Source organism: Salvelinus fontinalis, chromosome 24, assembly GCF_029448725.1.
Source record: "Salvelinus fontinalis isolate EN_2023a chromosome 24, ASM2944872v1, whole genome shotgun sequence".
NCBI classification, from domain to species: Eukaryota; Metazoa; Chordata; class Actinopteri; order Salmoniformes; family Salmonidae; genus Salvelinus; species Salvelinus fontinalis.
This window is the reverse complement of record NC_074688.1, coordinates 27428741-27456532: the sequence shown is the minus strand read 5'-3', so window position 1 is coordinate 27456532 and position 27792 is coordinate 27428741. Positions and strand designations below refer to the sequence as shown.

The following is a 27792-nucleotide window of genomic DNA, read 5'->3' as shown; positions in this document are numbered from 1 at the left end:
ACCCCAATCCACAAAAGTGGAGAGAAATTTGACCTCAATAACTACCGTGGGACAGGCATGAACAGCAACCTTGGGAAAATCCTCTGAACTATCATTAACAGCAGACTCGTACATTTCCTCAGTGAAAACAATGTACTGAGCAAATGTCAAATTGGCTTTTTACCAAATTACCGTACGACAGACCACGTATTCACCCTGCACACCCTAATTGACAGACAGACAAACAAACAAACAAAACAAAGGCAAAGTCTTCTCATGCTTTGTTGATTTCAAAAAAGCCTTCGACTCAATTTGGCATGAGGGTCGGCTATACAAATTGCTGGAAAGTGGTGTTGGGGGAAAAACATCCAACATTATAAAATCCATGTACACAAACAACAAGTGTGCGGTTAAAATTGGCAAAAAACACACAATTCTTTTCACAGGGTCGTGGGCTGAGACAGAGATGCAGTTTAAGCCCCACCATCTTCAACATATATATCAACAAATTGGCGAGGGCACTAGCACAGTCTGCAGCACCCGGCCTCACCCTACTAGAATCTGCTGATTTGCTGAAGATCTGGTGCTTCGGTCCCCAACCAAGGAGGGCCTACAGCGGGACCAATTTCTTCTGCACAGACCTGGGCCCTGACAGTAAATCTCAGTAAGACAAAAATAAGTGTTCCAAAAAAGGTCCAGTTGCCAGGACCACAAATACAAATTCCATCTAGACACCGTTGCCCTAGAGCACACAAAAAACGATACATACTTCGGCCTAAACATCAGCGCCACAGGTAACTTCCACAAAGCCGTGAACGATCTGAGAGACAAGGCAAGAAGGGCCTTGTATGCCATCAAAAGGAACATCAAATTCGACATACCAATTAGGATCAGGCTAAAAATACTTGAATCAGTTATTGAACCCATTGCCTTTTATGGTTGTGAGGTCTGGGGTCCACTCACCAACCAGGAATTCACCAAAAATGGGACCAAATGGAGACTCTGCATGCAGAATTCTGCAAAAATATCATCAGTGTACAACGTAAAACATCAAATAATGCATGCAGAGCAGAATTAGGCAGACACCAGCTAATTTTCAAAATCCAGAAAAGAGCTATTAGATTCTACAACTGCCTACAAGGAAGCGATTCCCAAATCTTCCATAACAAAGCCATCACCTACAGAGATGAACCTGGAGAGTCCCCTAAGCAAGCTGGTCCTGGGGCTCTGTTCACAAACCCAAACAGACCCCACAGTCCCAGGACAGCAACACAATTAGACCCAACCAAATCATGAGAAAACAAAAATATAATTACTTGACACATTGGAAAGAATTTAGAAAAAAACTTAGCAAGCTAGAATGCTACATTAAACAGAGAGTACACAGTGGCAGAATACATGACCACTGTGACTGACCCAAACTTAAGGAAAGCTTTGACTATGTACAGACTCAGTCAGCATAGCCTTGCTATTGAGACAGGCTGCCATAGGCTTTGTGCACACTGCCCACAAAATGAGAGGGAAACTGAGCTGCACTTCCTAACCTCCTGCAAAATGTATAATCACATTAGAGACACGTATTTCCCTCAGATTACACAGATCCACAAAGAATTCAAAAACAAACCCAATTTTGAGAAACTCCCATTTCTATTGGGTGAAATACCACAGAGTGCCATCACAGCACCAAGAGTTGTGACCTGTTGCCACAGGCAACCAGTGAGGGCAACCAGTGAAGAACAAACACCATTGTAAATACAACCCACATGTGTATTTTTGTACTTTAACTATTTATACATTTTACATTTGAAGCTTCACTTGCTTTGGCAATGTTAACATATGTTTCCAATGCCACTAAAGTCCTTATATATATATATATATATAATTTTGTTTGTGAATGAGAGAGCTAGAAACTGCCGGACAAAAAGGGGATCCCAGTGGACAAAGTGAAAACAAATTAAAAGAACCTTATATGCTGCAAAGAAAAAAAACATCACAAGATTTACTCTTTTCCCAAGGTATCACAAGACATGTGTGGAAAAGCCATCGGACTGAGTCGCAGGTAAAGATGGCGTGCTGGAGCAGGGCCAAGGCAACTCCCATCACCACTCTCTTCTCCTCAATATAGCAGGCAGGTGGGGAAACTGAGGCTGCTGTTTAGCTGAGGGGAGGTCAAGCCAGCCTGTGTGAAAATGGCTTTTCCCCAAACGACTTATGATGGGGGTTTGTTTTCGGAGACGTCATTTGGGACACTCAGGGGACTGTTTATAAAAAATATAGTTGGTAGCAAACTTTACTGAAATTTCTCATGTGTCCAAATGCAAACCTTAAGAGACATTTCCCACATGTAGGCCCACTTTATTGATGTGTCAAAGAGCATACAAACGGACAACCTAGTTCACTAGCCCCAACAACCAAACACACACACCGCAATCAGATATATTAGTTTACAGCAGTACATGTCAGCACGTCAGTATTTACAATGCCTCAGATGGTTGATATGGTGACAGAGAGGAGGAGTATTTTTTAGAGAGTTAGAGATAACGCAAGAGAGAAAGCTATATGAGAGAGTGATGGAAGGAGAGATGGAGAGAACAATAGAGCCATGGTAGAGGGTCTGGATGTGAATGCCTATCTACAAGGCTGATCAATGGGCCCTCCACAGCATGTCTGTGATCAGCAGGACCAGGCAGGCGATAATGTGATCATGTCCATGTAGTTCAGAGGTAAGCAGCCAGGTCTACACAGCTCAACACAGCTCAGCATCAGAAAAAACCTCTCAAACATACGTACAGCTCAGAAGTCACTTAACTACCAACGGCATCCTGCAGTACTGCTAACAGGGGAACTGAAAAAGATAGTCTAAATGGTGTGTGCGTGTCAGTGTGTGTGATTGTAAACAGAGCGGTGGTACACCCCCCACCCCCACATGGAGGAGAGGAACGAAACAGGACCGGTTGGCCTGGCAGATGCTCCCACATGACCCCTCAGCCAGCAGGAGAGGAAACAGTCAAGACCAGAGACAGCGAGAAAGACAGAGAGAGGGATGAGGAAGGGTGCATGAGTGCCTCAATAAGCAGTATGTACCATCAACAATCTTTATATGGTGATATTTTGATGTAAGTGCAAATGTACTGGTTGTTCAGGTAACTAAGTTTCTAATATAGAAATCCCTAACTATTCCCTTCCTAATCAGCCCACAATGTCTTACACACGACTGGCAAAACCATGCTTCCTTTAATCAAAGTTACCACTGTTCAACCACATGTTCTACAGCTAGCTAATTAATCAACATCTTTAGAGGCCCACAGTTCCCTGTTCAGCTTCCAAACACAGCCCAAAGTAAAGACTGGTATTTTTGTAACTATTTACAAATGTATTTGGTAAATCATTCCAGTCTTAAAAATATCGTCGATCGAAATGGAGCATAGTAACTTTATGATTATCGTCCAATAACAATGGTGGTTACATTTAAATAACTGGTAGCAACCTCAAGAACACTTTCATCTAGATTTAACTGGCACAATTCAGCAGTCTCTAAATCAAGAGAATGACATTTTAAAAATCCCATTTTAAAAATCCCAAACAGACAATGCAGTTAAACACATTAAAATATATTAACAATTTACACTTTTCCAAAACACATAAGACAAATAACTTATTTTATTACAATATAATTGCATATGCACAATAAAATAAGACAGCAATTTTAAACAAATACTGTATCTATGTTTATGACAATAGGCTACAGAAACCACCATCTATATCCTTCTCATAAAACAAATACATCCTATATAATGACACAACTTAATTTGTTCAATTTTCATTCAAGCTCTAAATGTATAAGGGTGACATATTATTGTTGCCTTAGTGGCCTGTGTTCCAGTGTAACTGGCGGTACAGTAGCAAGGCTGCTTGGCGCTCTGTTGGCGCTCTGTTGGCGCTCTGACTCAGGTCATGAGAAAAGTCACTAATTAATTTCCTCACCATGGTTAAACTATGGAGGGCTACGCGTGTCAGCCGAACCCTGAGCCTTCGCTGCCCTATACAGAGACAGCAGACGGGTTTACCAGAGGAGGACAACACACAGCAGAATACAGGGGCTTCCCAATACTAAGCCACACCAAAGCCAGTCAGAGTTAAAGACAGTTGGCTACAGTTACACATCATCACAACAGAGGTTCAACCAACAGTTAGCTAGAGCAACTCCCACTCAGGCTACAATAGAGGCAGTGAGAAACACACTGGGGGCTTGGTAACTATAATGGAGGCCTGTCTTTCTATGAAGTAACCCAGTGTAACGAGACAAGGTAACACGTTGTAAAAGTAAAAGCTGTTCTATTGAGAAACACAGAGTGGCCTATGTGGAGCACTACCGGTTGAAGTCACAAGAATTCTCTCAACCCATGTAGAACAGTGAAACTGAGTTCCTTTATTTTAACATTGTCATTTAGAAAATCCAATAACTATGAGTGGCAGTGAAATTCCAATGATAATGGGTATAGTGGACAGAGACTGAGCTATTAAGAGTTACATAAAAATGAGTCCCCACAGTGGAGTCAACCAACCACTGACAGATACATATTCCTTCAACTTGTGTATTTTTGGATACATAAAATACAGAGAGCACAAATGAGTAAATGTCTTGTTCGATTGCTGTGTGGTTTTACTCTGAGATCACCGTTATTGACTCAAGCAGAAGTCAGCAGCCGACTGTGCCTCGAACCACGAGGAAGAAAAACACACAACTACAGTACAGCCCTGGCCTGAATGCCACATACACAACCCAGACACACATTATAAATAATACTAAAACTATATGTACAAGCTTATACCGTACTTCACACTTTTATTTATTTTATTTTTGGGGAGAGAGAATTTCCACTTGCACATCCTAAATTGTAGATGAATGTAAATTGTGGTTAAATATTTCATGAGTATTTTGGGATTTGTAATTTTCCGAGGAAATGGTTTCTCTCCAACTGTGATAGTTCTTAACCCAGTGTGATAATAAGTGTGATAATTTGAGAAACAAAAACATTTTACTCATATTTTCAAAGCTCCCCGTTTTAATTTCAGGAACATACATTTTGGTCCCAGTGAGACACCAGAATCATTTTTTATTTTATTTATTTCACCTTTATTTAACCAGGTAGGCAAATTGAGAACACGTTCTCATTTACAATTGCGACCTGGCCAAGATAAAGCAAAGCAGTTCGACACATACAACAACACATAGTTACACATGGAGTAAAACAAACATACAGTCAATAATACAGTGAAAAATAAGTCTATATACAATATGAGCAAGTGAGGTGAGATAAGGGAGGTGAAGGCAAACAAAATATATATATAAATAAATAAAAATATGGCGAAGTAAATACAATATAGCAAGTAAAAAATAACACTGGAATGGTTGGTTTGCAGTGAATGAAGGTGCAAAGTAGAGATAGAAATAATGGGGTGCAAAGGAGCAAAATAAATTAATACAGTAGGTAAAGAGGTAGTTGTTTGGGCTAAATTATAGATGGGCTATGTACAGGTGCAGTAATCTATGAGCTGCTCTGACAGCTGGTGCTTAAAGCTAGTGAGGGAGATAAGTGTTTCCAGTTTCAGAGATTTTTGTAGTTCGTTCCAGTCATTGGCAGCAGAGAACTGGAAGGAGAGGCGGCCAAAGGAAGAATTGGTTTTGGGGGTGACCAGAGAGATATACCTGCTGGAGCGCGTGCTACGGGTGGGCGTTGCTATGGTGACCAGCGAGCTGAGATAAGGGGGGACTTTACCTAGCAGGGTCTTGTAGATGACCTGGAGCCAGTGGGTTTGGCGACGAGTGTGAAGCGAGGGCCAGCCAACGAGAGCGTACAGGTCGCAGTGGTGGGTAGTATATGGGGCTTTGGTGACAAAACGGATGGCACTGTGATAGACTGCATCCAATTTATTGAGTAGGGTTTTGGAGGCTATTTTGTAAATGACATCACCGAAGTCGAGGATTGGTAGGATGGTCAGTTTTACAAGGGTATGTTTGGCAGCAATCATAAAAGAGCACCTACTGTGAACGTATTCAGACAACCTAGGGGTCTAGGGGACATATGTACATTTATGGCAACAAAACATAAATCTTCCTTTAGGGCCTCTTCAGTTTCACCCAGTGTATTACATCTGAGACTAAATTGGACTAAAGCAAAATAATGCATTCATTACGGATTTCTACTCTTTTAACAATACTACAATAACTCAAATATTTACACAGGGAAAAATGTGAGAAAAAATACATTTTTGCTAGGCTGGTGTTACAAAACATTCAGTTTGGGTTAAACCCAAAACACAATTACCAAACTACCCTACATACTGGGAATTTAAAGTGGAACTCATGAGGGGAATGTTTTTCAGTGGAAAGGAAGTGACCATTCATAAAAAGGAAGGCAGGAGGAGCCGTCCCAGCCCTTTCTGTTTCTGTTGGGCTAGATTCCTATCAAGGCAAAACTATGCTGCGCCAGTCAAGCTTTACACGTCTTCTCCTCGCTCTCTCAGTGGAGTGGAATAGGGACTGACTGGCACTACAGAGCCAGGCCAGCTTTCTTCCTAGAGTAACTCTGAGAACACAGCACCATACAGAGGATGACACCGGTACTACACGCTGAGAGAGCCCATGGAATATGTACTGCAAGTTTGTTTTTTGTTTTCTAATTTAACCTTTATTTATTAAACTAGGCAAGTCAGTTAAGAACAAATTCTAATTTACAATGACGGCCTACCCCGGCCAAACCCGGACAACGCTGAGCCAATCGTGCGCCACCTTATGGGACTCCAATCACGACCGGATGTGATGCAGCCTGGAAGTCAGAAGTTTTTCCATTCAATGTCAAAAACATATATAATAGGAACATTACATGATACAATAACTTAAAAGGGAAGACTTTTCAGTTATGATTACAAACCGGTAAGATATCAAATCAAATTTTATTTGTAACATGCTTTGTAGACAACAGTTGATGACTAACTGTGAAATGTTTACTTACGGGTTCATTTCCAACAATGCAGAGTTAAATATAAGATACATAAAAAAATATATATAAATAGTGACAAGGAACACACAGTGAATAACAAATTAAAATAATGAGTAAAAATAACATGGCTATACTGTCTGTATATAAGGAGTATAAAATAACATGGCTATACTGTCTGTGTATAAGGAGTATAAAATAACATGGCTACAGACGGAGTACAAGTTTGCTTACTTACAAGCCCTTAACCAACAATGCTTTCAGAAAATAAGTGTAAAAAATAGATAAGTAAAAAAAAAAATATTAAAGTAACAAATAATTATACAGCAGCAGTAAAATAACAATAGCGAGGTTATATACAGGGGGCACCGGTACAGTGTCAATGTGCGGGGGCACCGGTTAGTCGCGGTAATATGTACATGTAGGTGGAGTTAAAGTCACTATGCATAGATAATAAACAGAGCAGCAGCAGCGTAAAAGAGGGGTCTGGTACCCCTTTCGTTAGCTGTTCAGGAGTCTTATGGCTTGGGGGTAGAAGCTGTTAAGAAGCCTTTTGGACCTAGACGTGGCGCTCTGGTACCGCTTGCCGTGCCCGGTAGTAGAGTGGGAATAGGCTTTCTCGTGCCCTATTCATGACTGCCTTAGTGTGTTTGGACCATTATAGTTTGTTGGTGATGTGGACACCAAGGAACTTGAAGCTCTTAACCTGCTCCACTGCAGCCCCGTCGATGAAAATGGGAGCGTGCTCGGCCCTTTTTCCTATAGTTCACAATCATCTCCTTTGTCTGGATCACGTTGAGGGAGCGGATGTTGTCCCGGCACCACACGGCCAGGTCTCTGACCTCCTCCCTATAGGCTGTTTCATTGTTGTCGGTGATCAGGCCTACCTCTGTTGTGTCGTCGGCAAACTTGATGACGGTGTTGGAGTCGTGCTTGGCCACGCAGTCATGAGTAAACAGGGAGTACAGGAGGGGACTGAGCACGCACCCCTGAGGGGCCTCAATGTTGAGAATCAGTGTGGCAGATGTGTTGTTACCTACCCCTACCACCTGGGGGTGGCCCGTCAGGAAGTCCAGGATTCAGTTGCAGAGGGAGGTGTTTAGTTCCAGGGTCCTTAGCTTAGTGATGAGCTTTGAGTGCACTATGGTGTTGACCGCGGAGCTATAGTCAGTGAATAGCATTCTCACATAGGTGTTCCTTTTGTCCAGATGGGAAAGGGCAGTGTGGAGTGCAATAGAGATTGCATCATCTGTGGATCTGCTGGGTCTTGGGTTTCTGAAATAATGGTGTTGATGTGAGCCATGACCAGCATTTCAAAGCACTTCATGGCTACAGACGTGAGTGCTACGGATCTGTAGTCATTTAGGCAGGTTACCTGAGTGTTTTTGGGCACAGGGACTATGTCTGGGATGATGGCGAAGTGAGGCATGGCGAGCCTTCAATGCATTTCATGGCTATAGATGTGAGTGGTACAGGGCGAAAGCCATTTAGACAGGTTGATTTGGTGTTCATGGGCACAGGGACTATGGTGGTCTGCTTGAAACATGTAGGTATTACAGACGGTCAGGGAGAGGTTGAAAATGTAGGTGAAGACTAACTACACTGCCTTCGCTTTTCAGTAAGGGACAGATTCATCTGTCATTAGGAACAAGAGAAAAATAAAAATGTGTAGAAGCAACTGTATGACCATCACATACGCTGTAAACCACATCTTCCTTCATCTTTCACTATACAACGTTACTATGCTAAGGTGATTGATACTCATTTCCAGTGTGTGCGCCTGCTTTCCTGTGTGTGTGTGTGTGTGTGTGTGTGTGTGTGTGTGTGTGTGTGTGTGTGTGTGTGTGTGTGTGTGTGTGTGTGTGTGTGTTACAGAGGTCATCTACAGTAGGCCACTGTGGAGCACACAGCAAGCAAACAACATCAAACCTCATGTTTTACGAAGGGTGACAAAATCAGTGTGTTCTGCACTTCAAAGTGAGCGTTTAAAAAGCTCTAATTATAGAACTTCACAGACAAGCCCTGGGTCAGAGGGTCAAGTCGTAAACGTGTCACGCCTCGCTAGCTTAACGTTAGTTAGTTAGTTATCAACCACTCCGAGGTAATGCCTGCATCCAAAATGGCACGATATTTCCTTTATAGTGCACTACATTTGACCAGGGCCCATAGAGCTCTGGTCAAAAGTAGTGCACTATAAACGGAAAAGGGTGTCATTTGGGACATACAGCAAATGCCATCATCGTACGACCGGCGTCCGTTACACGCTGACTGTGTTTTGGCCGGAGGACGATGACTGACAGAAAAGGGCGGTGTGAAGGATTAAAGAACCCTGAAAACCAAAACAAGCTCTGTGTTGGCTTGTAATGGCACAGAGGAAGTATCCCTTTATCAACAGTGAATTAACAGTTTCCCTTTGCACCTTGTTTTGCCCTTTGCTGCAGCCTCTGAACGTGGCCCAGAAACCAGATGGCTGGATGACTGTTGGATCCACAATGAACCACCAAGCACTCTATTTCAGGCCACCAGGAGAAATCAGCACCCTCACTAACAGACTAACACTCATCTGTTGATGTGTCATTGTTTGACCCCAGCTGAAAACACATACGGGCTCATGCAAAAAAACACACACACACACAGATGCGAGTGGACACACGGCGGACCAGACTTCACTGACCTCTATTTTCTCTTTTCTTTCTGCATTTTGCTCCTGTTGAATGGAATAGCAGTAGAGTCAGTACAGCATAACTTTTCTCTTTCAATCACAGGAGTGTTTGGACTGAACTCTGTCGGACAGTGACAGAAGCACAGCAGAGCCAGCCCAGTCTTGTCTATAGTCAAACACTGACCCCAAATCAGCCAGACTCAACTACCACAGACAATTAGTCTGATAAAACCATACATAAGACAGTTTAAAACAAACACATTGGTTTAAAGTACATGAAACATCCACTTCCATATCAACAATCAAATATGTACAGTGTATCTATGATTTCTAAGCAGTTGACCAACAGAGCACTCATCCAAGTTCGGTTTGTGTAATCTACTTTAGAAACTAGATCAAAAGCTAAGCTATATGATTGACTTGTGAATAGAAGTTAAAAAAGATTGTCAAATAGTCATTCATATTGTTACATGGACATTATTAGGGACATTGGGTCAATAGAATCAGAGCTCTACTACCCGACGAGCCCCAAAATGATACACGGGGTTGGGCCCGGGTAGGGCTCAGGTATCATTACAATTGATCACTAACATTCTGAAGCTGAGCCTTTTGTTCAAGCTCTGAAGCGCAGTACAGTCATATCTTACTAAGATCATAACATGTTGTCAGAAGTTCTTCAACCTCATCAAATACAGGAGAGATTATTTGACATAAAATAATAAAATGTTCCTTGAGTTTTGGGTTTTGGACAGGGCAGGGCCGGGCCATAAATTTGGCAGAAGCAAATCGGGCCTGGGTAGCGCCCTGGGTAGCGCTCCTGCCCGTGCAGGGCTCTAAATTGAATACACTGGCTCAATTAAATAAAATAATTAGAGACATCAGGTTAGCCATTCCTTTGAGGATGCATGGGTGAAGATCATAGGTCAAGGGGTTAAAACAGGACTTGAGGAGAATAACTAGCACGACTCCATATTTAAACAGAGAGAGGTGGAAAAAAGCCCAACTGTAGATTTCTATTTTTAAAGCGGCCTGGCAGCTCTGAAGGATGTGAACTTTTCTTAGTTCCTTCCCCAAAATCAATGTGTTGTCAGAAGGGACAATCAGAGGGCAGCTGTTGTGGCTTTTCTGACTGATTCATCATCCCAGATTCAAGCCCGAGAAACAACCTGTTCACAAAACAGACAGAAGATAAACAAAGCAAATAGTGATCAACTTTTAGGGGGAGGTTTTTTTGGGGGGGCGCAAACAGGAGAAATCATCTAGCCTCATCACTCAGAAACAGACTAAAATGACACGAGATCAGCACTTCAAAGCAACACAACAGGATGCTGACAATTCATTCTGAAACTCATGCAACAAACTTCAGACTGATGTAAAAACAGTTAAGATCACTTTGAGTCAAAATGTAAGCCAAGATCTACCACTCAGATTATTATTATTACTTTTTTTTTTTTTTTTTTTAAACATGACTTAAAAAATGTAAGCCTATGCAACATTAACCAATTAAAATCAGTTATGTAGCAATAAGGTTTGTGCAGTAGGCTATAAGCCCAATACATTATATCACTGCATATTGGCTATGCTTGACTTGCCCTGCCAATGTTGTTCTTCTTAGACCATTTAAATGTTGGTATGATCACACTGGTATTAGATACTTGGTTGTATTACTTGTGAGACACAGCTGAGTGAGCAAAAATAATTAGCTTTTCTTTTTTACTAGACTGATGGCCTGTATCTGATGGTCAGTCTGAGGGGAGGGAGGGAGCTGCGGTGAGGATGCCTCTCACCTGATTCAACGTCCCTCTGCTCTCCCTCCCTCTGCTGAGTAAAGCGGACACAGTCTTCCAGATGACGGTGAAACCATTTCGCACTGCATTATTTCTGCCACAAGCACCAATTCATGCTGTTACTCCCGACCGGGGAAAGTGAGATATTCCTCAATATTAAAAAGACAAGCCACTACTAATAAAGCAAGCTTATCGGAACACTTTGATATAAAGTGCATTCGGAAAGTATTCAGACTCCTTGACTTTTTCCACATTTTGTTACGTTACAGCCTTATTCTAAAATGGAATAAAAATTAAATACATAAATCTATACACAATAACTCAAGGGCAAAGCAAAAACAGATTTTTATAAATTGTTGCTAATTTATGAAAAATATAATATACAGTACCAGTCAAAAGTTTGGACACACCTACTCATTCCAGGGTTTTTCTATATTTCTACATTGTAGAATAAAAGTGATGACATCAAAACTATTAAATAACACAGCTTTGCACACTCTTGGCATTCTCTCAATCAGCTTCATGAGGATGTCACCTGGAATGCATTTCAATGAACAGGTGTGCCTTGTTAAAAGTTAATTTGTGGAATTTCTTTCCTTCTTAATGTGTTTCAGACAATCAGTTGTGTTGTGACAAGGTAGGGGTGGTATACAGAAAATAGCCCTATTTGGTAAAAGACCAAGTCCATATTATGGCAAGAACAGCTCAAATAAGCAAAGAGAAACGACAGTCCATCATTACTTTAAGACATGAAGGTCAGTCAACACAGAACATTTCAAGAACTTTGAAAGTTTCTTCAAGTGCAGTCACAAAAACCATCAAGCTCTATGATGTAACTGGCTCTCATGAGGACCGCCACAGGAAAGGAAGACCCAGAGTTACCTCTGCTGCAGAGGATAAGTTCATACTAGCCTCAGAAATTGCAGCCCAAATAAATGCATCACAGAGATCAACTAACAGAAACATCTCAACATCAACTGTTCAGAGGAGACTGCGTGAATCAGGCCTTTATGGTCGAATTTCTGCAGAGAAACCACCACTAAAGGACACCAATAAGAAGAAGAAACTTGCTTGGGCCAAGAAACACGAGCAATGGACATTAGATTGGTGGAAATATATCCTTTGGTCTGATGAGTCCAAATGTAAGATTTTTGGTTCCAACCGCCATGTCTTTTTGAGACGCAGTGAAGTAAAATTATGATCTCCACATGTGTGGTTCCCACTGAGAAGCATGGAGGATGAGGTGTGAAGGTGCTTTGCTGGTGACACTGTCTGTGATTTATTTAAAATTCAAGACACACTTAATCAGTATGGCTACCACAGCATTCTGCAGCAATACGCCATCACATCTGGTTTGCACTTAGTGGGACTATCATTTGTTTTTCAACAGAACAATGACCCAAAACACACCTCCAGGCTGTGTAAGGGCTATTTGACCAAGAAGGAGAGTGATGGAGTGCTGCATCAGACGACCTGGCCTCCACAATCACTTGACCTCAAACCAATTGTGATGGTTTGGGATGAGTTGGACCACAGAGTGAAGGAAAAGCAGCCAACAAGTGCTCAGCATATATGTGGGAACTCGTTCAAGACTTCTGGAAAAGCATTCCAGGTGAAGCTGGTTGAGAGAATGCCAAAAGCGTGCAAAGCTGTCATCAAGGCAGAGGGTGGCTACTTTGAAGAATCTAAAATATATTTTGATTTAACACTTTTTTGGTTACTACATGATTCCATATGTGTTATTTCATAGTTTGATGTCTTCACTATTATTCTACTACGTAGAAAATAGTAAAAAAGAGAAAAACTCTTGAATGAGTAGGAGTGTCCAAACATTTGACTGGTACTGTATATTTATACTTTTTTAATAAATTAGCAACAATTTATAAAAACCAACACCACCGTTCAAATGTTTGGGGTCACTTAGAAATGTCCTTGGATTTTGAAAGAAAAGCTAATTTTTTGTCCATTTAAAATAATATAAAAATGATCAGAAATACAGTGTAGACATTGTTGATGTTGTAAATGACTATTGTAGCTGGAAAAATACTTTTAATGGAGTATCTACATGGGCGAGGCCCATTATTAGCAAACATCACTCCTGTGTTCCAATGGCACGTTATGTTACCTAATCCAAGTTTATCATTTTAAAAGGCTAATTGATCATTAGAAAACCCTTTTGCAATTATGTTAGCACAGCTGAAAACTGTTGTTCTGATTAAAGAAGCAATAAAACTGGCCTTCTTTAGACTACTTGAGTATCTGGAGCATCAGCATTTGTGGGTACGATTAAAGGCTCAAAATGTCCAGAAACTAAGAACATTCTTCTGAAACTCGTCCGTCTATTCTTGTTCTGAGAAATTAAGGCTATTCCATGCGAGAAATTGCCAAGGAAATTAAGATATTGTTCAACACTGTAAAGTCGTGGCCAAAAGTTGAGAATGACACAAATATAAATTTTCAAAGTTTGCTGCTTCAGTGTCTTTAGATATTTTTGTCAGATGTTACTATGGAATACTGAAGTATAATTACAAGCATTCCATAAGTGTCAAAGGCTTTTATTGACAATTACATGAAGTTGATGCAAAGAGTCAATATTTGCAGTATTGACACTTCTTTTTCAAGACCTCTGCAATCCGCCCTGGCATGCTGTCAATTAACTTCTGGGCCAAATCCTGACTGATGGCAGTCCATTGTTGCATAATCAATGCTTGGAGTTTGTCAGAATTTGTGGGTTTTTGTTTGTCCACCCGCCTCTTGAGGATTGACCACAAGTTCTCAATGGGATTAAGGTCTGGGGAGTTTCCTGGCTATGGACCCAAAATATTGATGTTTTGTTCATCGAGCCACTTAGTTATCACTTTTGCCTTATGGCAAGGTGCTCCATCATGCTGGAAAAGGCATTGTTCGTCACCAAACTGTTCCTGGATGGTTGGGAGAAGCTGCTCTCGGAGGATGTGCCATTCTTCTTTATTCATGGCTGTATTCTTAGGCAAAATTGTGAGTGAGCCCACTCCCTTGGCTGAGAAGAAACCCCACACATGAATGGTCTCAGGATGCTTTACTGTTGGCATGACACAGGACTGATGGTAGCGCTCACCTTGTCTTCTTCGGACAAGCTTTTTTCCGGATGCCCCAAACAATCGGAAAGGGGATTCATCAGAGAAAATGACTTTACCCCAGTCCTCAGCAGTCCAATCCCTGTACATTTTGCAGAATATCAGTCTGTCCCTGATGTTTTTCCTGGAGAGAAGTGGCTTCTTTGCTGCCCTTCTTGACACCAGGCCATCCTCCAAAAGTCTTCGCCTCACTGTGCGTGCAGATGCACTCACACCTGCCTGCTGCCATTCCTGCGAAAGCTCTGTACTGATGGTGCCCGATCCCGCAGCTGAATCAACTTTAGGAGACGGTCCTGGCGCTTGCTGGACTTTCTTGGGCACCCTGAAGCCTTCTTCACAACAATTGAACCACTCTCCTTGAAGTTCTTGATGATCCGATAAATTGTTGATTTAGGTGCAATCTTTCTGGCAGCAATATTCTTGCCTGTGAAGCCCTTTTGTGCAAAGCAATTATGACGGCACGTGTTTCCTTGCAAGTAACCATGGTTGACAGAGGAAGAACAATGATTCCAAGCACCACTCTCCTTTTGAAGCTTATTCGAACTCAATCAGCATGACAGAGTGATCTCCAGCCTTGTCCTCGTCAACACTCACACCTGTGGTAACGAGACATTCACTGACATGATGTCAGCTGGTTCTTTTGTGGCAGGGCTGAAATGCAGTGGAAATGTTTTGGGGGGATTCAGTTCCTTTGCATGGCAAAGAGGGACAGTGCAATTAATTGTAATTCATCTGATCACTCTTCATAACATTCTGGAGTATATGCAAATTGCCATCATACAAACTGAGGCAGCAGACTTTGTGAAAATGTATATTTGTGTCATTCCTAAAACTTTAGGCCAAGACTGTATACTACTCCCTTCACAGAACAGTGCAAACTGGCACTAACCAGAATAGAAAGAGGAGTGAGCGGCCCCAGTGCACAACTGAGCAAGAGGACAAGTACATTAGTGTGTCTAGATTGAGAAACAGACGACTCACAAGTCCTCAACTGGCAGCTTCATTAAATAGTACCAGCAAAACACCAGTCTCAACAGTGAAGAGGCGACTTCGGGATGCTGGCCTTCTAGGCAGAGTTCCTCTGTCCAGTGTTTGTGTTCTTTTGCCCATCTTAATCTTTTCTTTTTATTGGCCAGTCTGACATGGGTTTTTCTTTGCAACTCTGCCTAGAAGGCAAGCATCCCGGAGTCGCCTCTTCACTGTTGACGTTGAGACTGGTGTTTTGTGGGTACTATTTAATGAAGCTGCCAGTTGAGGACTTGTGAGGCGTCTGTTTCTGTCACGCCCTGGCCTTAGTATTCTTTGTTTTCTTTATTATTTTAGTTAGGTCAGGGTGTGACATGGGGAATGTTTGTGTTTTGTTGGTTTTGGGTGATTCTATGGTAAAGGGGTTGTTGGGTGTAGTATATGGGTTTGTGTTGAGTACATGTGTCTAGCGTTGTCTATGTATGTTTAGTTGTCTAGGAGAGTCTATGGTTACCTGAATGAGTTCCCAATTAGAGACAGCTGATTTCGGTTGTCTCTGATTGGGAGCCTTATTTAGGGTAGCCATAGGCTTTCATTTGTGGTGAGTAGTTGTCTATGTGATACGTTTGTAGCCAGTGTGTGCACATCGTTGTTTAGCTTCGCGATCGTTTTCTTGTTTTGTTTAGTGTTTAAGTGTTTTTGTTTCGTTTGCCTTCTTCGTTAATAAAAAGGAGATGGCTTATTTTCCTAAAGCTGCGTTTTGGTCCGTCAATCCTCCACACGATCGTGACAGAACTACTCACCAATACAGGACCAAGCGGCATGGAAAGCGGCAACAGGACCCACCTACACAGGATTCGTGGACATGGGAGGAGATACTGGATGGTAAGGGGCCGTGGGCACAACCGGGAGAATATCGCCTTCCTCGTGAAGAGCTGGAGGCAGCTAAAGCCGAGAGGAGGCGATATGAGGAGGCAGCACGGAGGCAAGGCTGGAAGCCCGTGAGTACAACCCAAAAATTTCTTGGGGGGGGGCCTTAAAGGGAGTGTGGCGAAGTCAGGTAGGAAACCTGCGCCTACTCCCTGTACTTACCGTGGAGAGCGAGAGTACGGGCAGACACCGTGTTACGCAGTAGAGCGCACGGTGTCTCCTGTACGCGTGCATAGCCCGGTTCGGTACATTTCAGCTCCACGTATCGGCCGGGCTAGACTGAGCGTTGAGCCGTATGTCATGAAGCCGGCCCAACGCATCTGGTCACCAGTGCGTCTCCTCGGGCCGGCGTACATGGCACCAGCCTTACGCATGGTGTCCCCGGTTCGCCTACATAGGCCGGTGCGGGTTATTCCACCTCCCCGCACTGGTCAGGCGACGGGGAGCATACAACCAGGTAAGGTTGGGCAGGCTCGGCGCTCAAGGGAGCCAGTACGCCTGCACGGTCCGGTATTTCCGGCGCCACCTCCCCGCCCCAACCCAGTACCACCAGTGCCTCCTCCACGCACTAGCCATATGGTGCGTGTCTCCAGCCCTTTACCACCAGTGCCTAAACCACGCACCAAGCCTCCTGTGTGTCCCCAGAGTCCTGTGCGTCCTGTTGCTGCTCCCCGCACTAGCCCTGAGATGCGTGTCCCCAGCCCGATGCCACCAGTCCCGGCACCACGCACCAGGCCTACAGTGCGCCTCAGCCGGCAGGAGTCTGCCGTCTGCACAGCAATGCCTGAACTGCCCGTCTGCCAAGCGCCATCTGAGCCATCCGTCTCCCCAGCGCCATCTGAGCCATCCGTCTCCCCAGCGCCATCTGAGCCATCCGTCTGCCATGAGCCTGCAAAGCCGCCCGTCTGCCATGAGCCTACTGAGCCGCCCGTCTGCCATGAGCCTACTGAGCCGCCCGCCAGACAGGAGCCGCTAGAGCCGCCAGCCAGACAGGAGCCGCTAGAGCCGTCCGTCAGACAGGAGCCGCCAACCAGACAGGATCTGCCAGAGCCGCCAACCAGACAGGATCTGCCAGAGCCGCCAACCAGACAGGATCTGCCAGAGCCGCCAACCAGACAGGATCTGCCAGAGCCGCCAACCAGACAGGATCTGCCAGAGCCGCCAACCAGACAGGATCTGCCAGAGCCGCCAACCAGACAGGATCTGCCAGAGCCGCCAATCAGACAGGATCTGCCAGAGCCGCCAATCAGACAGGATCTGCCAGAGCCGCCAGCCAGCCATGAGCAGCCAGATCAGTCAGCCAGCCATGAGCAGCCAGATCCGTCAGCCAGCCATGAGCAGCCAGATCCGTCAGCCAGCCATGAGCAGCCAGATCCGTCAGCCAGCCATGAGCAGCCAGATCCGTCAGCCAGCCATGAGCAGCCAGATCCGTCAGCCAGCCATGAGCAGCCAGATCCGTCAGCCAGCCATGAGCAGCCAGATCCGTCAGCCAGCCATGAGCAGCCAGATCCGTCAGCCAGCCATGAGCAGCCAGATCCGTCAGCTAGCCATGAGCAGCCAGATCCGTCAGCTAGCCATGAGCAGCCAGATCCGTCAGCTAGCCATGAGCAGCCAGATCCGTCAGCTAGCCATGAGCAGCCAGATCCGTCAGCTAGCCAGGAGCAGCCAGATCCGTCAGCCAGCCATGGGCCGTCCCTCGGTCCGGAGCTGCAGTCCCTCAGTCCGGAGCTGCCGTTCCTCAGTCCGGAGATGCCCCTTATCCTGGTGCTGCCCCTTATCCTGGTGCTGTCCCTTACCCTGGTACTGCCCCTGACCCTGGTACTGCCCCTTACCCTGGTACTGCCCCTTACCCTGGTACTGCCCCTTACCCTGGTACTGCCCCTTACCCTGGTACTGCCCCTTAGTCCGGAGCTGCCCCTTAGTCCGGAGCTGCCCCTTAGTCCGGAGCTGCCCCTTAGTCCGGAGCTGCCCCTTAGTCCGGAGCTGCCCCTTAGTCCGGAGCTGCCCCTTAGTCCGGAGCTGCCCCTTAGTCCGGAGCTGCCCCTTAGTCCGGAGCTGCCCCTTAGTCCGGAGCTGCCCCTTAGTCCGGAGCTGCCCCTTAGTCCGGAGCTGCCCCTTAGTCCGGAGCTGCCCCTTAATGCAGTGGGGTTAATGTGGAGGGGGGTCATTTGGAGGAAGCTAAGGAGGTGGTTAGGGACTGTGGTGACGTGGGGACCACAACCAGAGCCGGAGCCGCCACCATGGATGGAAGCCCACCCAGACCCTCCCCTAGACTGTGTAATGGTGCGCCCGGAGTTCGCACCTTAAGGGGGGGGTTATGTCACGCCCTGGCCTTAGTATTCTTTGTTTTCTTTATTATTTTAGTTAGGTCAGGGTGTGACATGGGGAATGTTTGTGTTTTGTTGGTTTTGGGTGATTCTATGGTAAAGGGGTTGTTGGGTGTAGTATATGGGTTTGTGTTGAGTACATGTGTCTAGCGTTGTCTATGTATGTTTAGTTGTCTAGGAGAGTCTATGGTTACCTGAATGAGTTCCCAATTAGAGACAGCTGATTTCGGTTGTCTCTGATTGGGAGCCTTATTTAGGGTAGCCATAGGCTTTCATTTGTTGTGAGTAGTTGTCTATGTGATACGTTTGTAGCCTGTGTGTGCACATCGTTATTTAGCTTCACGATCGTTTTCTTGTTTTGTTTAGTTCGTAAGTGTGTTTGTTTCGTTTGCCTTCTTCATCAATAAAAAGGAGATGGCTTATTTTCCTAAAGCTGCGTTTTGGTCCGTCAATCCTCCACACGATCGTGACAGTTTCTCAAACTAATGTATTTGTCCTCTTGCTCAGTTGTGCACCGGGGCCTCCCACTCCTCTTTCTATTCTGGTTAGAGACAGTTTGCGCTGTTCAACAGCGTTTTATGGGATCTTCAGTTTCTTGTTAATTTCTCGCATGGAATTCATTTCTCAGAACAAGAATAGTACCGGCTACATTAACACCTAGAGCAGAGTTCCCCAACTGGTGGGTCGAATTTGGCCCCTGGGTGGTTTTATTTGTCCCCCCATGTTTTCTGAGCAAAAAAATTTATATATTTTGCTTGCTTGTTGAATTGTTATTGTTGGGCATAAAAGACTGTAAACACACCAGGAAATCAGCTCTAGGTGATTCACATTTTGGAAATCTGTTCCGAAGTATTCCACTTATAATAGAGAGACATATGTGATCGTATACAAATAATAATAAATGAATAATAATTGATAATAATGGAATGGATTTATATAGCACTTTTCTACCAACTGAGGTACTCAAAGCTCTTTACATAGTAGGAGGAAACTCACTATCAATGAGATGCACCCATCTCAGTGATGCGCGGCAACCTTTTTTTGTGACAACTCTCATCACCCATCAGGTGGAGAGGTGAGGAGTCATATATGCCAATTAGGAATGAGGGGGATGATCAGGCGGCCATGACGTAATGTGGCCAGGTTGGGAATTTAGCCAGGACACCGGGGTGAACACCCCTACTGTTACAATAAGAGGCATGTAATTTTGAATGACCACAGAGTGTCAGGACACCCACTTTAATGTCCCATCCGAAAGACAGCACCCTACACAAGACAATGTACCCACATGTAATCAAGGTTTGAAATGATTATGTTTTAGTCAAATATTATCTGTTTAGGCTTCTTGCGGTCAATTTGGAGTCTAAAGAAAATAAAAATATATGTTCTGGCCCCCTGACCATCCGCTCAAGAAAGAATTGGCCCGTGGCTGAATCTAGTTGATGATCCCTGACCTAGAGAATAGTCAGTTCTCAGGGTGAGAATCCTGTCAACAATTTACCGAAAGAAGACGTGTTGAACAATGTCATACTGGACACACAATTTTTCTCCTCTATGGCTGTGTGTACACAGGCAGTCCAATTCTGATCTTTTTTCCACTAGTTGGTCTTTTGACCAATCACATCAGATCTTTTCACATCAGATATTTTTCAGAGGTAATCTGATTGGTAAAAAGACCAATTAGTGAAAAAAAAATCATAATTGGGTTGCCTGCCTATAAGAAACATTAACTGAACCAACGTGACACATCAGGGAGTGTGTGGGTCCAGTGGCGACCGGTCACTCAGGGCAGTTTGGGCTGAAAACCACCTGTTTTAAGCCCAACCTGTTTGGCAAAATAACAAAAAAAAAAAAAATGTTTAAAGTTAATTGTTTAAATGCAGTTTCTGCTTGTATAACTTTGTTCTGTGGGGTTAACATGGAGTCAAGTGAATACTGTTTTTTTGTATTTTAAGAATTTGGCTTTGCATGTTTGGCATGTTGGCATTAATACATGTCACATATTAGTTTGAAAACAATGTAAAAAAATCTTTGAGTTAATAAAGCCACATACAAACATGGTCTCTTTTTTGCTTTCTTGAGTAAGGCAGCTCCAAAATGTTGGTGTTTCAGCCTCGCTCAGTGCTTTCTGTGGTGGTGGGGCAGCCTGAGGAAAACACGGAGCGTAGCGGTTGGTAATGTTCTCTAGTTGCCTCGTGATTGGCTGAGTATTTTGTCACTCACGAGGACACTACGCCACCGCAAAATATACGGTGAGAGCTCAAATTCAAGCCCCTTGGGTGCTGCCATAGAGTTACATTAGAAATGCCCATCCAAGAAGGCTCAAGGTCATTGGCCACAGATAAAGTGACGTCAAATCACGTTATATCTACCGTAGCCTTGATTGGACTGATCATGTCAACATCGTACTTTCAAAATCTTAGCTAGAAAGCAGTCATCATGAATCAAGTCAACAATGTACTGGCAAATCCTTTTCAATCCTTGTCATATGAAGAGAAATTACAGATAACGTATCGGTGCTCATCGGCCATTGGATATAAACATGACACAACTAGTTGGAAATCGGAAGGAATCAGTGGCTAACTGCAAGCACTACAAAGCAATCACCAGACTGCTATTCAGTGGAGTGGGTGTGTGTTCCAAATCTGGGTTTAAGGGACTCTATTCCAAGCTTAAAAGGATAAACATTCAACACCATGGGCCAGAAATGATTGACTACATTGGCCATGCTGTTAATCCAGCATGACTTCTGCCGCGTTCAAAACAACTGGAACTCGGAAATCTCAGACTTCAATGAGTTCAAGACAACTAGGAACATAAAAAAAACGAGCTCGGACTGCTGAAAATAAGTTTTGAACGGTCATCCAACTCGTAATTCCAAGTCGGGAACTCAGGCCTCTTTCTAGAACTCCGACCTGAAGATCACTGATGTCATGATTCAACCTTGTTTTTTTTTTCCCAGAGTTCACAGTTGTCTTGAAAGCACCATTAATCCAGAGAATGCCAGACTTTGATGACAAAGTTTGATAATAAAATTTGCCCACGAAGGACTGCCACGCCTCCTTCCTGTTCAAGTAACGACAGCACAACAAGGTCCAAAAATGTATTGTATGCTGCTGCAAAAATTATGGATTTTGCCAGGGAGATATGTATACTTGATGGAATTTATATGTTTAAAACTTCTTATGGCTGCAATCCCGTTAACGGGATGATATGACAACAGCCAGTGAAAGTGCAGGGCGCCAAATTTAAACAGAAATCTCATAATTAAAATTCCTCAAACACACATGTATCTTATACCATTTTAAAAGGTAATCTTGTTGTTAATCCCACCAAAGTGTCCGATTTCAAATAGGCTTTACAGCGAAAGCACCACAAATGATTATGTTAGGTCACCGCAAAATCACAGAAAAACACAGCTATTTTTCCAGCCAAAGACAGGAGTCACAAAAAGCAGAAATAGAGATACAATTAATCACTAACCTTTGATGATCTTCATCAGATGACACTCATAGGACTTCATGTTACACAATACATATATGTTTTGTTCGATTAAGTTCATATTTATATCCAAAAACCTCAGTTTACATTGGCGCCATGTTCAGAAATGCCTCCAAAATATCAGGAGAAATTGCAGAGCCACGTCAAAAAACATAAATACTCATCATAAACTTTGACGAAAGATACATGTTTTACATAGAATTAAAGATACACTTGTTCGTAATGCAACAACTGTGTCAGATTTCAAAAATCTTTACGGCAAAAGCACAATATTCAATAATCTGAAAACAGCGTTCAGCCACAAAAGTAAGCCATACAGTTACCCGCCAAATTGTGCAGTCAACAAAACTCATAAAAAGCATTATAAAGGTACTGGCGAACGTCGGACGAAAACTTCAAAAAGTTATATTACAGGTCGAATAAACTTGTCAAACTAAGTATAGAATCAATCTTTAGGATGTTATCATAAATATTCAATAACGTTCCAACCGGAGAATTCCTTTGTGTCTATAGAAGTAATGGAACGCAAGTCGATATCATGTGGAATGCGCGTGACCAGGACCTGGCTCTCTAACAGACCACTGACTCAAACAGCTCCCATCCGGCTCAACATCACAGTAGAAGCTTCATTCAACGTTCAACAGACTGTTGACATCTAGTGGAAGCCATAGGAAGTGCAAACAGATCCATATCCTACAGTGTTTTCAATAGGCGATGAGTAAAAATCGACCAACCTCAGATTTCTCACTTCCTGGTTGGATTTCTTCTCAGGTTTTTGCCTGCCATATGAGTTCTGTTATACTCACAGACATAATTCAAACAGTTTTAGAAACTTCAGAGTGTTTTCTATCCAATACTAGTAATAATAATATGCATATATTAGCAACTATGACTGAGGAGCAGGCCGTTTACTCTGGGCACCTCTGTGCACCTTTCATCCAAGCTACTCAATACTGCCCCTGCAGCCATAAGAAGTTAAATGAATGATTAGAATATTCCACCCCGAAACTATATAATTGTATGTAATTGATTAGAATCCTCAATGAACTACATTAGAATCATCAAATTATTATTAATGATGTGTGTAGTCTTACTCAGTAAAATTATAATAAATGATGTGTGTAGTTTTAGTCAGAAAACAATATATCTGTACAATATGTCTCTATAGTATCTTAAACACAGACTGTCTGAGCAAGATTCGGTGCCGACCTTGGCTAGGTGCCACAGAGATTTGAGGGAGGACAGGGAGTGCTTCTCACGGTCCCTAATCTTTATCGGCTGGGTATTGATACAGTATGTGCGTAGGATACCTACTGTTTGTGTGCAAATGTATGTGCGTATGAATTTTGTTTGTGTGCAAAAGTATGTGCGTAAGGAGCTAGCATAAAATGAATGGTTTTGTACAACGAACTAGCGCTCTTGTAAATAAATTTTCTGACTATCGTAGCTGGGCCTCCGTCTGTTTCGTTCAACCAGTATCTTACAGATTCTGGGTTGCAGACTGAGTAGTTTAATTGAATTGGGTTATGAACATTGAGAACATAATTCTCGTGACAATACTGTAGCTGAGAAAGTAATTCTAAGTGTATGTTGTGTAGTAAGCTGTTAGTAGCCCATGTGCTTCACCCTAATAATTTAGTCCCTTTCCCACTCCTAAAGCCTAATGTTCCGACTTGGCGGTGCACATGTAGCCTATAGCCTGTTTTAGAGAAACGTAATTATAAAATATTTTAAGAGATTTCATTGTCTGCTTGTATGCCCCCTTATTTATCCTACGGTTCTGACTTGGTGTACAGGGAGAATACTGTAAGAACTGCCCATGTTCTGAATTCTGTGGTTGTACATTTCAAAAGTGCTGAACAGTCATATTGACTACATCATTCCTAGCTCATTCATTAATGTCTTAATCGAAATTGTACATCTAAATTGTCAGTAGGAACCACATTTGTTTAAGCAAGTCAGCCATATCAGCTATGTTTTTTTGACGGCAGTAATTGAGGCTGTATGAACTGCTTCACTGCCAGACAAGGCTCCGCTAATAGCCAGGTGTAGCGGTGGTAAGGATTCAATCTATGGTGCTGAAAAGAAAGCTCTGCTGTTGGGACATCTTTATGTAGGCCGTAACAGTTTGCGGGGACCGTTTGTCACCGTTATAGTGCAACTAATGTATTGTTTAGTGTTGAGTAGTGGCTTTGCTGGCATGCGTAAAAAAAAAATTGGGGGAGTTTGTCCCACCAAGATTTACATGTTAAACTGGCCACTGTGTGTGTGTCGTAGTTGAAGATTTAGACTCTCCCCCTACAAACTCACACACCATCTCCAAAACCACGCAGAGAATGACATCGCCAAAACCCAGCCCCCAGATTCCTGGCTAACTTTATCACAGACTCCCTAATAAAAAGAAACAGATACGCTGTAAATATCAAAGTCCTGAAAACGTAAAACCTATTGCCTCAGACAGTGGTATTTTAGTCTTTCTTTACGCTGTAACATTTATATAGCCGTCTGCCATCCCTGGGGGCCTACACACACACACACACACACACACACACACACACACACACACACACACACACACACACACACACACACACACACACACACACACACACACACACACACGTATCAGTGAAGAGACTAATTGTTGACAGGTGGCTCTAATGCCCTCCTTTGAAAATGGAGTGTGATTTATGAGTCTCTTGCTCCCCTCTCCCTCCATTCACTGCCGCTACAAAAGCTGAACTCTTTCGCTCTCCCTCCATGTTTTTTCCCCCTTCTCTTTCATTATTTATTTCTCCCTCTTTCACTCCTCTTTCTCCTCCCTCCCTTTCCATTTCCTTCTCTCCACTTTTTCTCTCTAGATCCAGAACGAGACAAGCCGCGGCGGCAGTACATTCCCTGGGCTTGACGTCACTCTGGCTTGGCTTGAACGTCCTTCTGACATTGTTTTAATTGTTGGGGAAGTGATCTGACAGTGGTCATTAATACAGAGCCTGGGGGAGAGAAGTCACACAAACTGAGTAGTGGGTGGGGGTCTGGGGCTAACAATAGGCAAGGAAGCGAGAGGGGAAGTCAGGGCGCCACGGCTGCAGAGAGTGGGAAAGAGATGGACGACTGATGCCCTGACAGTGAGAGGCAGGGAGGGAGGGCAAACTGAGAAGATCTGCAAACAGCCTCGACCCTGAACTGTGATTTTTCTCTGTGAACTTGCTGATGAGTATATGTCAACAGGTGTTTGTTTGTGTATGAGTGGGTGTGTGTGCCCACGCGTCGGTGGTAGTGTGTATAGTGTGTGTGTGTGCCAGCCAGGCCAGGCGGCTTTAGGGGTATTTGACCAACAGGACCAAGGCTGTAACATACGGGTCATAGTCCCCAGCAGAACAAGGTCTACTCAGGTGACAGCCAGTCAGCGGTTGTTGTCACTTACTGGAACTGGAGCCGCTGCTGTCTGAAGAGCTGTGTGCTGCCACAACCACCATATCAGCTATAGCCATGTCACAACACATGCTGCGTATTGTGGGGTTTTATGTACTGCGCAATAGTAAGAGGATTAGTTCTGTGCTTGGTGCCTGTGCATCTGTATGCACGAGTGTGTGTCCTCTATCCTTACCGTGTAGTGGGGACCCCGATGGGCTGCTGGAGAGCCCAGGGATGGGGCTGCATCTCCCTCCTCCAGCCTGCTTGCTGTTCAGTTCATTCTCTATCTCCTCCAGCCCTGCACTCTTCTGGAAGCGGGACATGCGGTTGACCACGCGGGGGGACATGTGAGTGCGGGCGCAAGGCGCACCACCGTAGGGGTTGATGGGAAAGACGTGGGAGGTGCCACGCAGTGTGCTGATCACCACCCAGCGACTGTCCTGGCTGAAACAGATGTCCTGGACCTGGGGAAGGGGCACAAACAGAGAGACACAGACAGGCAGAGAGAGATAAATAAAGAGAGAAGAAGCTGATCAGCTTGTCATACGTTGACAGTAACACAGCGTATAAGTAGTAAGGCAGTTGACCTTACAGCAAAACCAAACCAATGTTCCTCTTAACATTCTCAAATAGATGTTGAACTGACCACTGAATAGAGAATATAAGATGACCATTTGAAAGGAGGTATCTGGAGGGTTGTTGAGGGTTTGGTGGGAATGTATTTTTAAGTCTTTGGTAAAGACACCCCAACAGTCTGTCTGCAGAAGACAATTAAGGTATTTCTCTCCTGTGGCCTCAAGAGCTACACACACAGTCAGCTCACAGAGGACACACTCCAACAGATCACATCTACACAACTATGTCAGACACGAGAGAGACAGAGAGAGAGACAGACAGAGACAGAGAGAGACAGAGAGAGACAGAGAGAGACAGAGAGAGAGAGACTGAGAGAGATAAAGACCGAGAGAGATAAAGACAGAGCGAGATAAAGACAGAGAGAGATAAAGACAGACGTGGCGAGAGGGACGGACAGACAGAAAATAAAGTGTAAAAGAGAGTCAACAGTATTCATCCTCAGAAAAAGAGAGGTTTATCTTTTCCACTGTGAGATCTGTCTACCTGTGTCTGTGTGTTTCATCTGTGGCCATGGCACAGGTTGGCTGGGTAATTGTCCTCAGCAATGACAGTTAATGGGGCATCCTTCACATACCAAACACATACCAGTTTCTATGCACAGACAAGGATAGGGGGTAGTTTCAGCTGAGCTCTGCCTAGCCGTGATTAAAGTCAATATGGGGAGGGGGTACATTCTTGATCAGGATAACATTGTCCTCTCCCCATATTTTGTAGGATACAAACTCTCCAACAACAGCAGAAGTTGGGTGAAGTCTCTTACTTAATCAGACTGTGATCTGACCCAGAACATTCAGAACAGAAGTGTGTATGGGTGAGATGAGCAGACATGTTGTGGTAGAGGAGACAGTAGAGATGTCACACACAGACAGACATAGAAGTGTTCAAAGTGTCTCGGTCTCTATCAGTAACACTGATAAGTTTGAGTTACTGTCACTTAGCAGGAACTACAATGGAATGACAGGAATCCTGAGAGACAGAGACAGAGTAAAAGGAAAACAGACCAAAATGAAAGGGAAAAGGTACAAAAAACAATGGAAAACTAAAAACAAAAACAGACACACAGAGCAAGAAAAAGACTGACCATACAAAACACCCTCACCTGCCTGGTCACTGAGTGTACTCCCTTTTAAACTGGTTTCAAACCACCTAGGGCCCTATTACTGAGAAACCCTTCTGTCGCTATCAGAGCCATGCCTGTTTACCTGGGTTGACTGTGTCAGTGAATCAGTGTGTGTGTGTGTGTGTGTGTGTGTGTGTCAGTGTGTGTGTGTGTCAGTGTTTGTCAGTGTGTGTGTGTGTCAGTGTGTGTGTGTGTCAGTGTGTGTCAGTGTGTGTGTGTGTCAGTGTGTGTGTGTGTGTGTGTGTCAGTGTGTGTGTGTGTGTGTGTGTGTGTCAGTGTGTGTGTGTGTGTGTGTGTGTGTGTGTGTGTCAGTGTGTGTCAGTGTGTGTGTGTGTCAGTGTGTGTCAGTG

The 27792-nt window shown here is 43.9% G+C and overlaps 1 protein-coding gene across 7 annotated transcripts in view; it reads right to left on the bottom strand.

Moving 5' to 3' along the window:
- The window catches only part of LOC129822563 (BCAS3 microtubule associated cell migration factor-like), a 347331-nt gene that overhangs the window by 252494 nt on the left and 67045 nt on the right, over positions 1-27792 (bottom strand). For 5 of the 7 annotated variants that reach the window (XR_008754493.1, XM_055880891.1, XM_055880894.1 and 2 more), the window contains exons 15-16: positions 25880-26150; positions 9655-9687 (exon numbers count right to left, since the gene is read on the bottom strand). Coding sequence is in view for 6 of the 7 variants with exons in the window: in XM_055880891.1 (XP_055736866.1) it covers positions 9655-9687; positions 25880-26150 (304 nt within the window). In the remaining variant the exon portion in view is untranslated. The remainder of the gene's footprint in view (positions 1-9654; positions 9688-25879; positions 26151-27792) is intronic. The other 2 variants (XM_055880893.1, XM_055880895.1) reach the window with 1 other exon arrangement.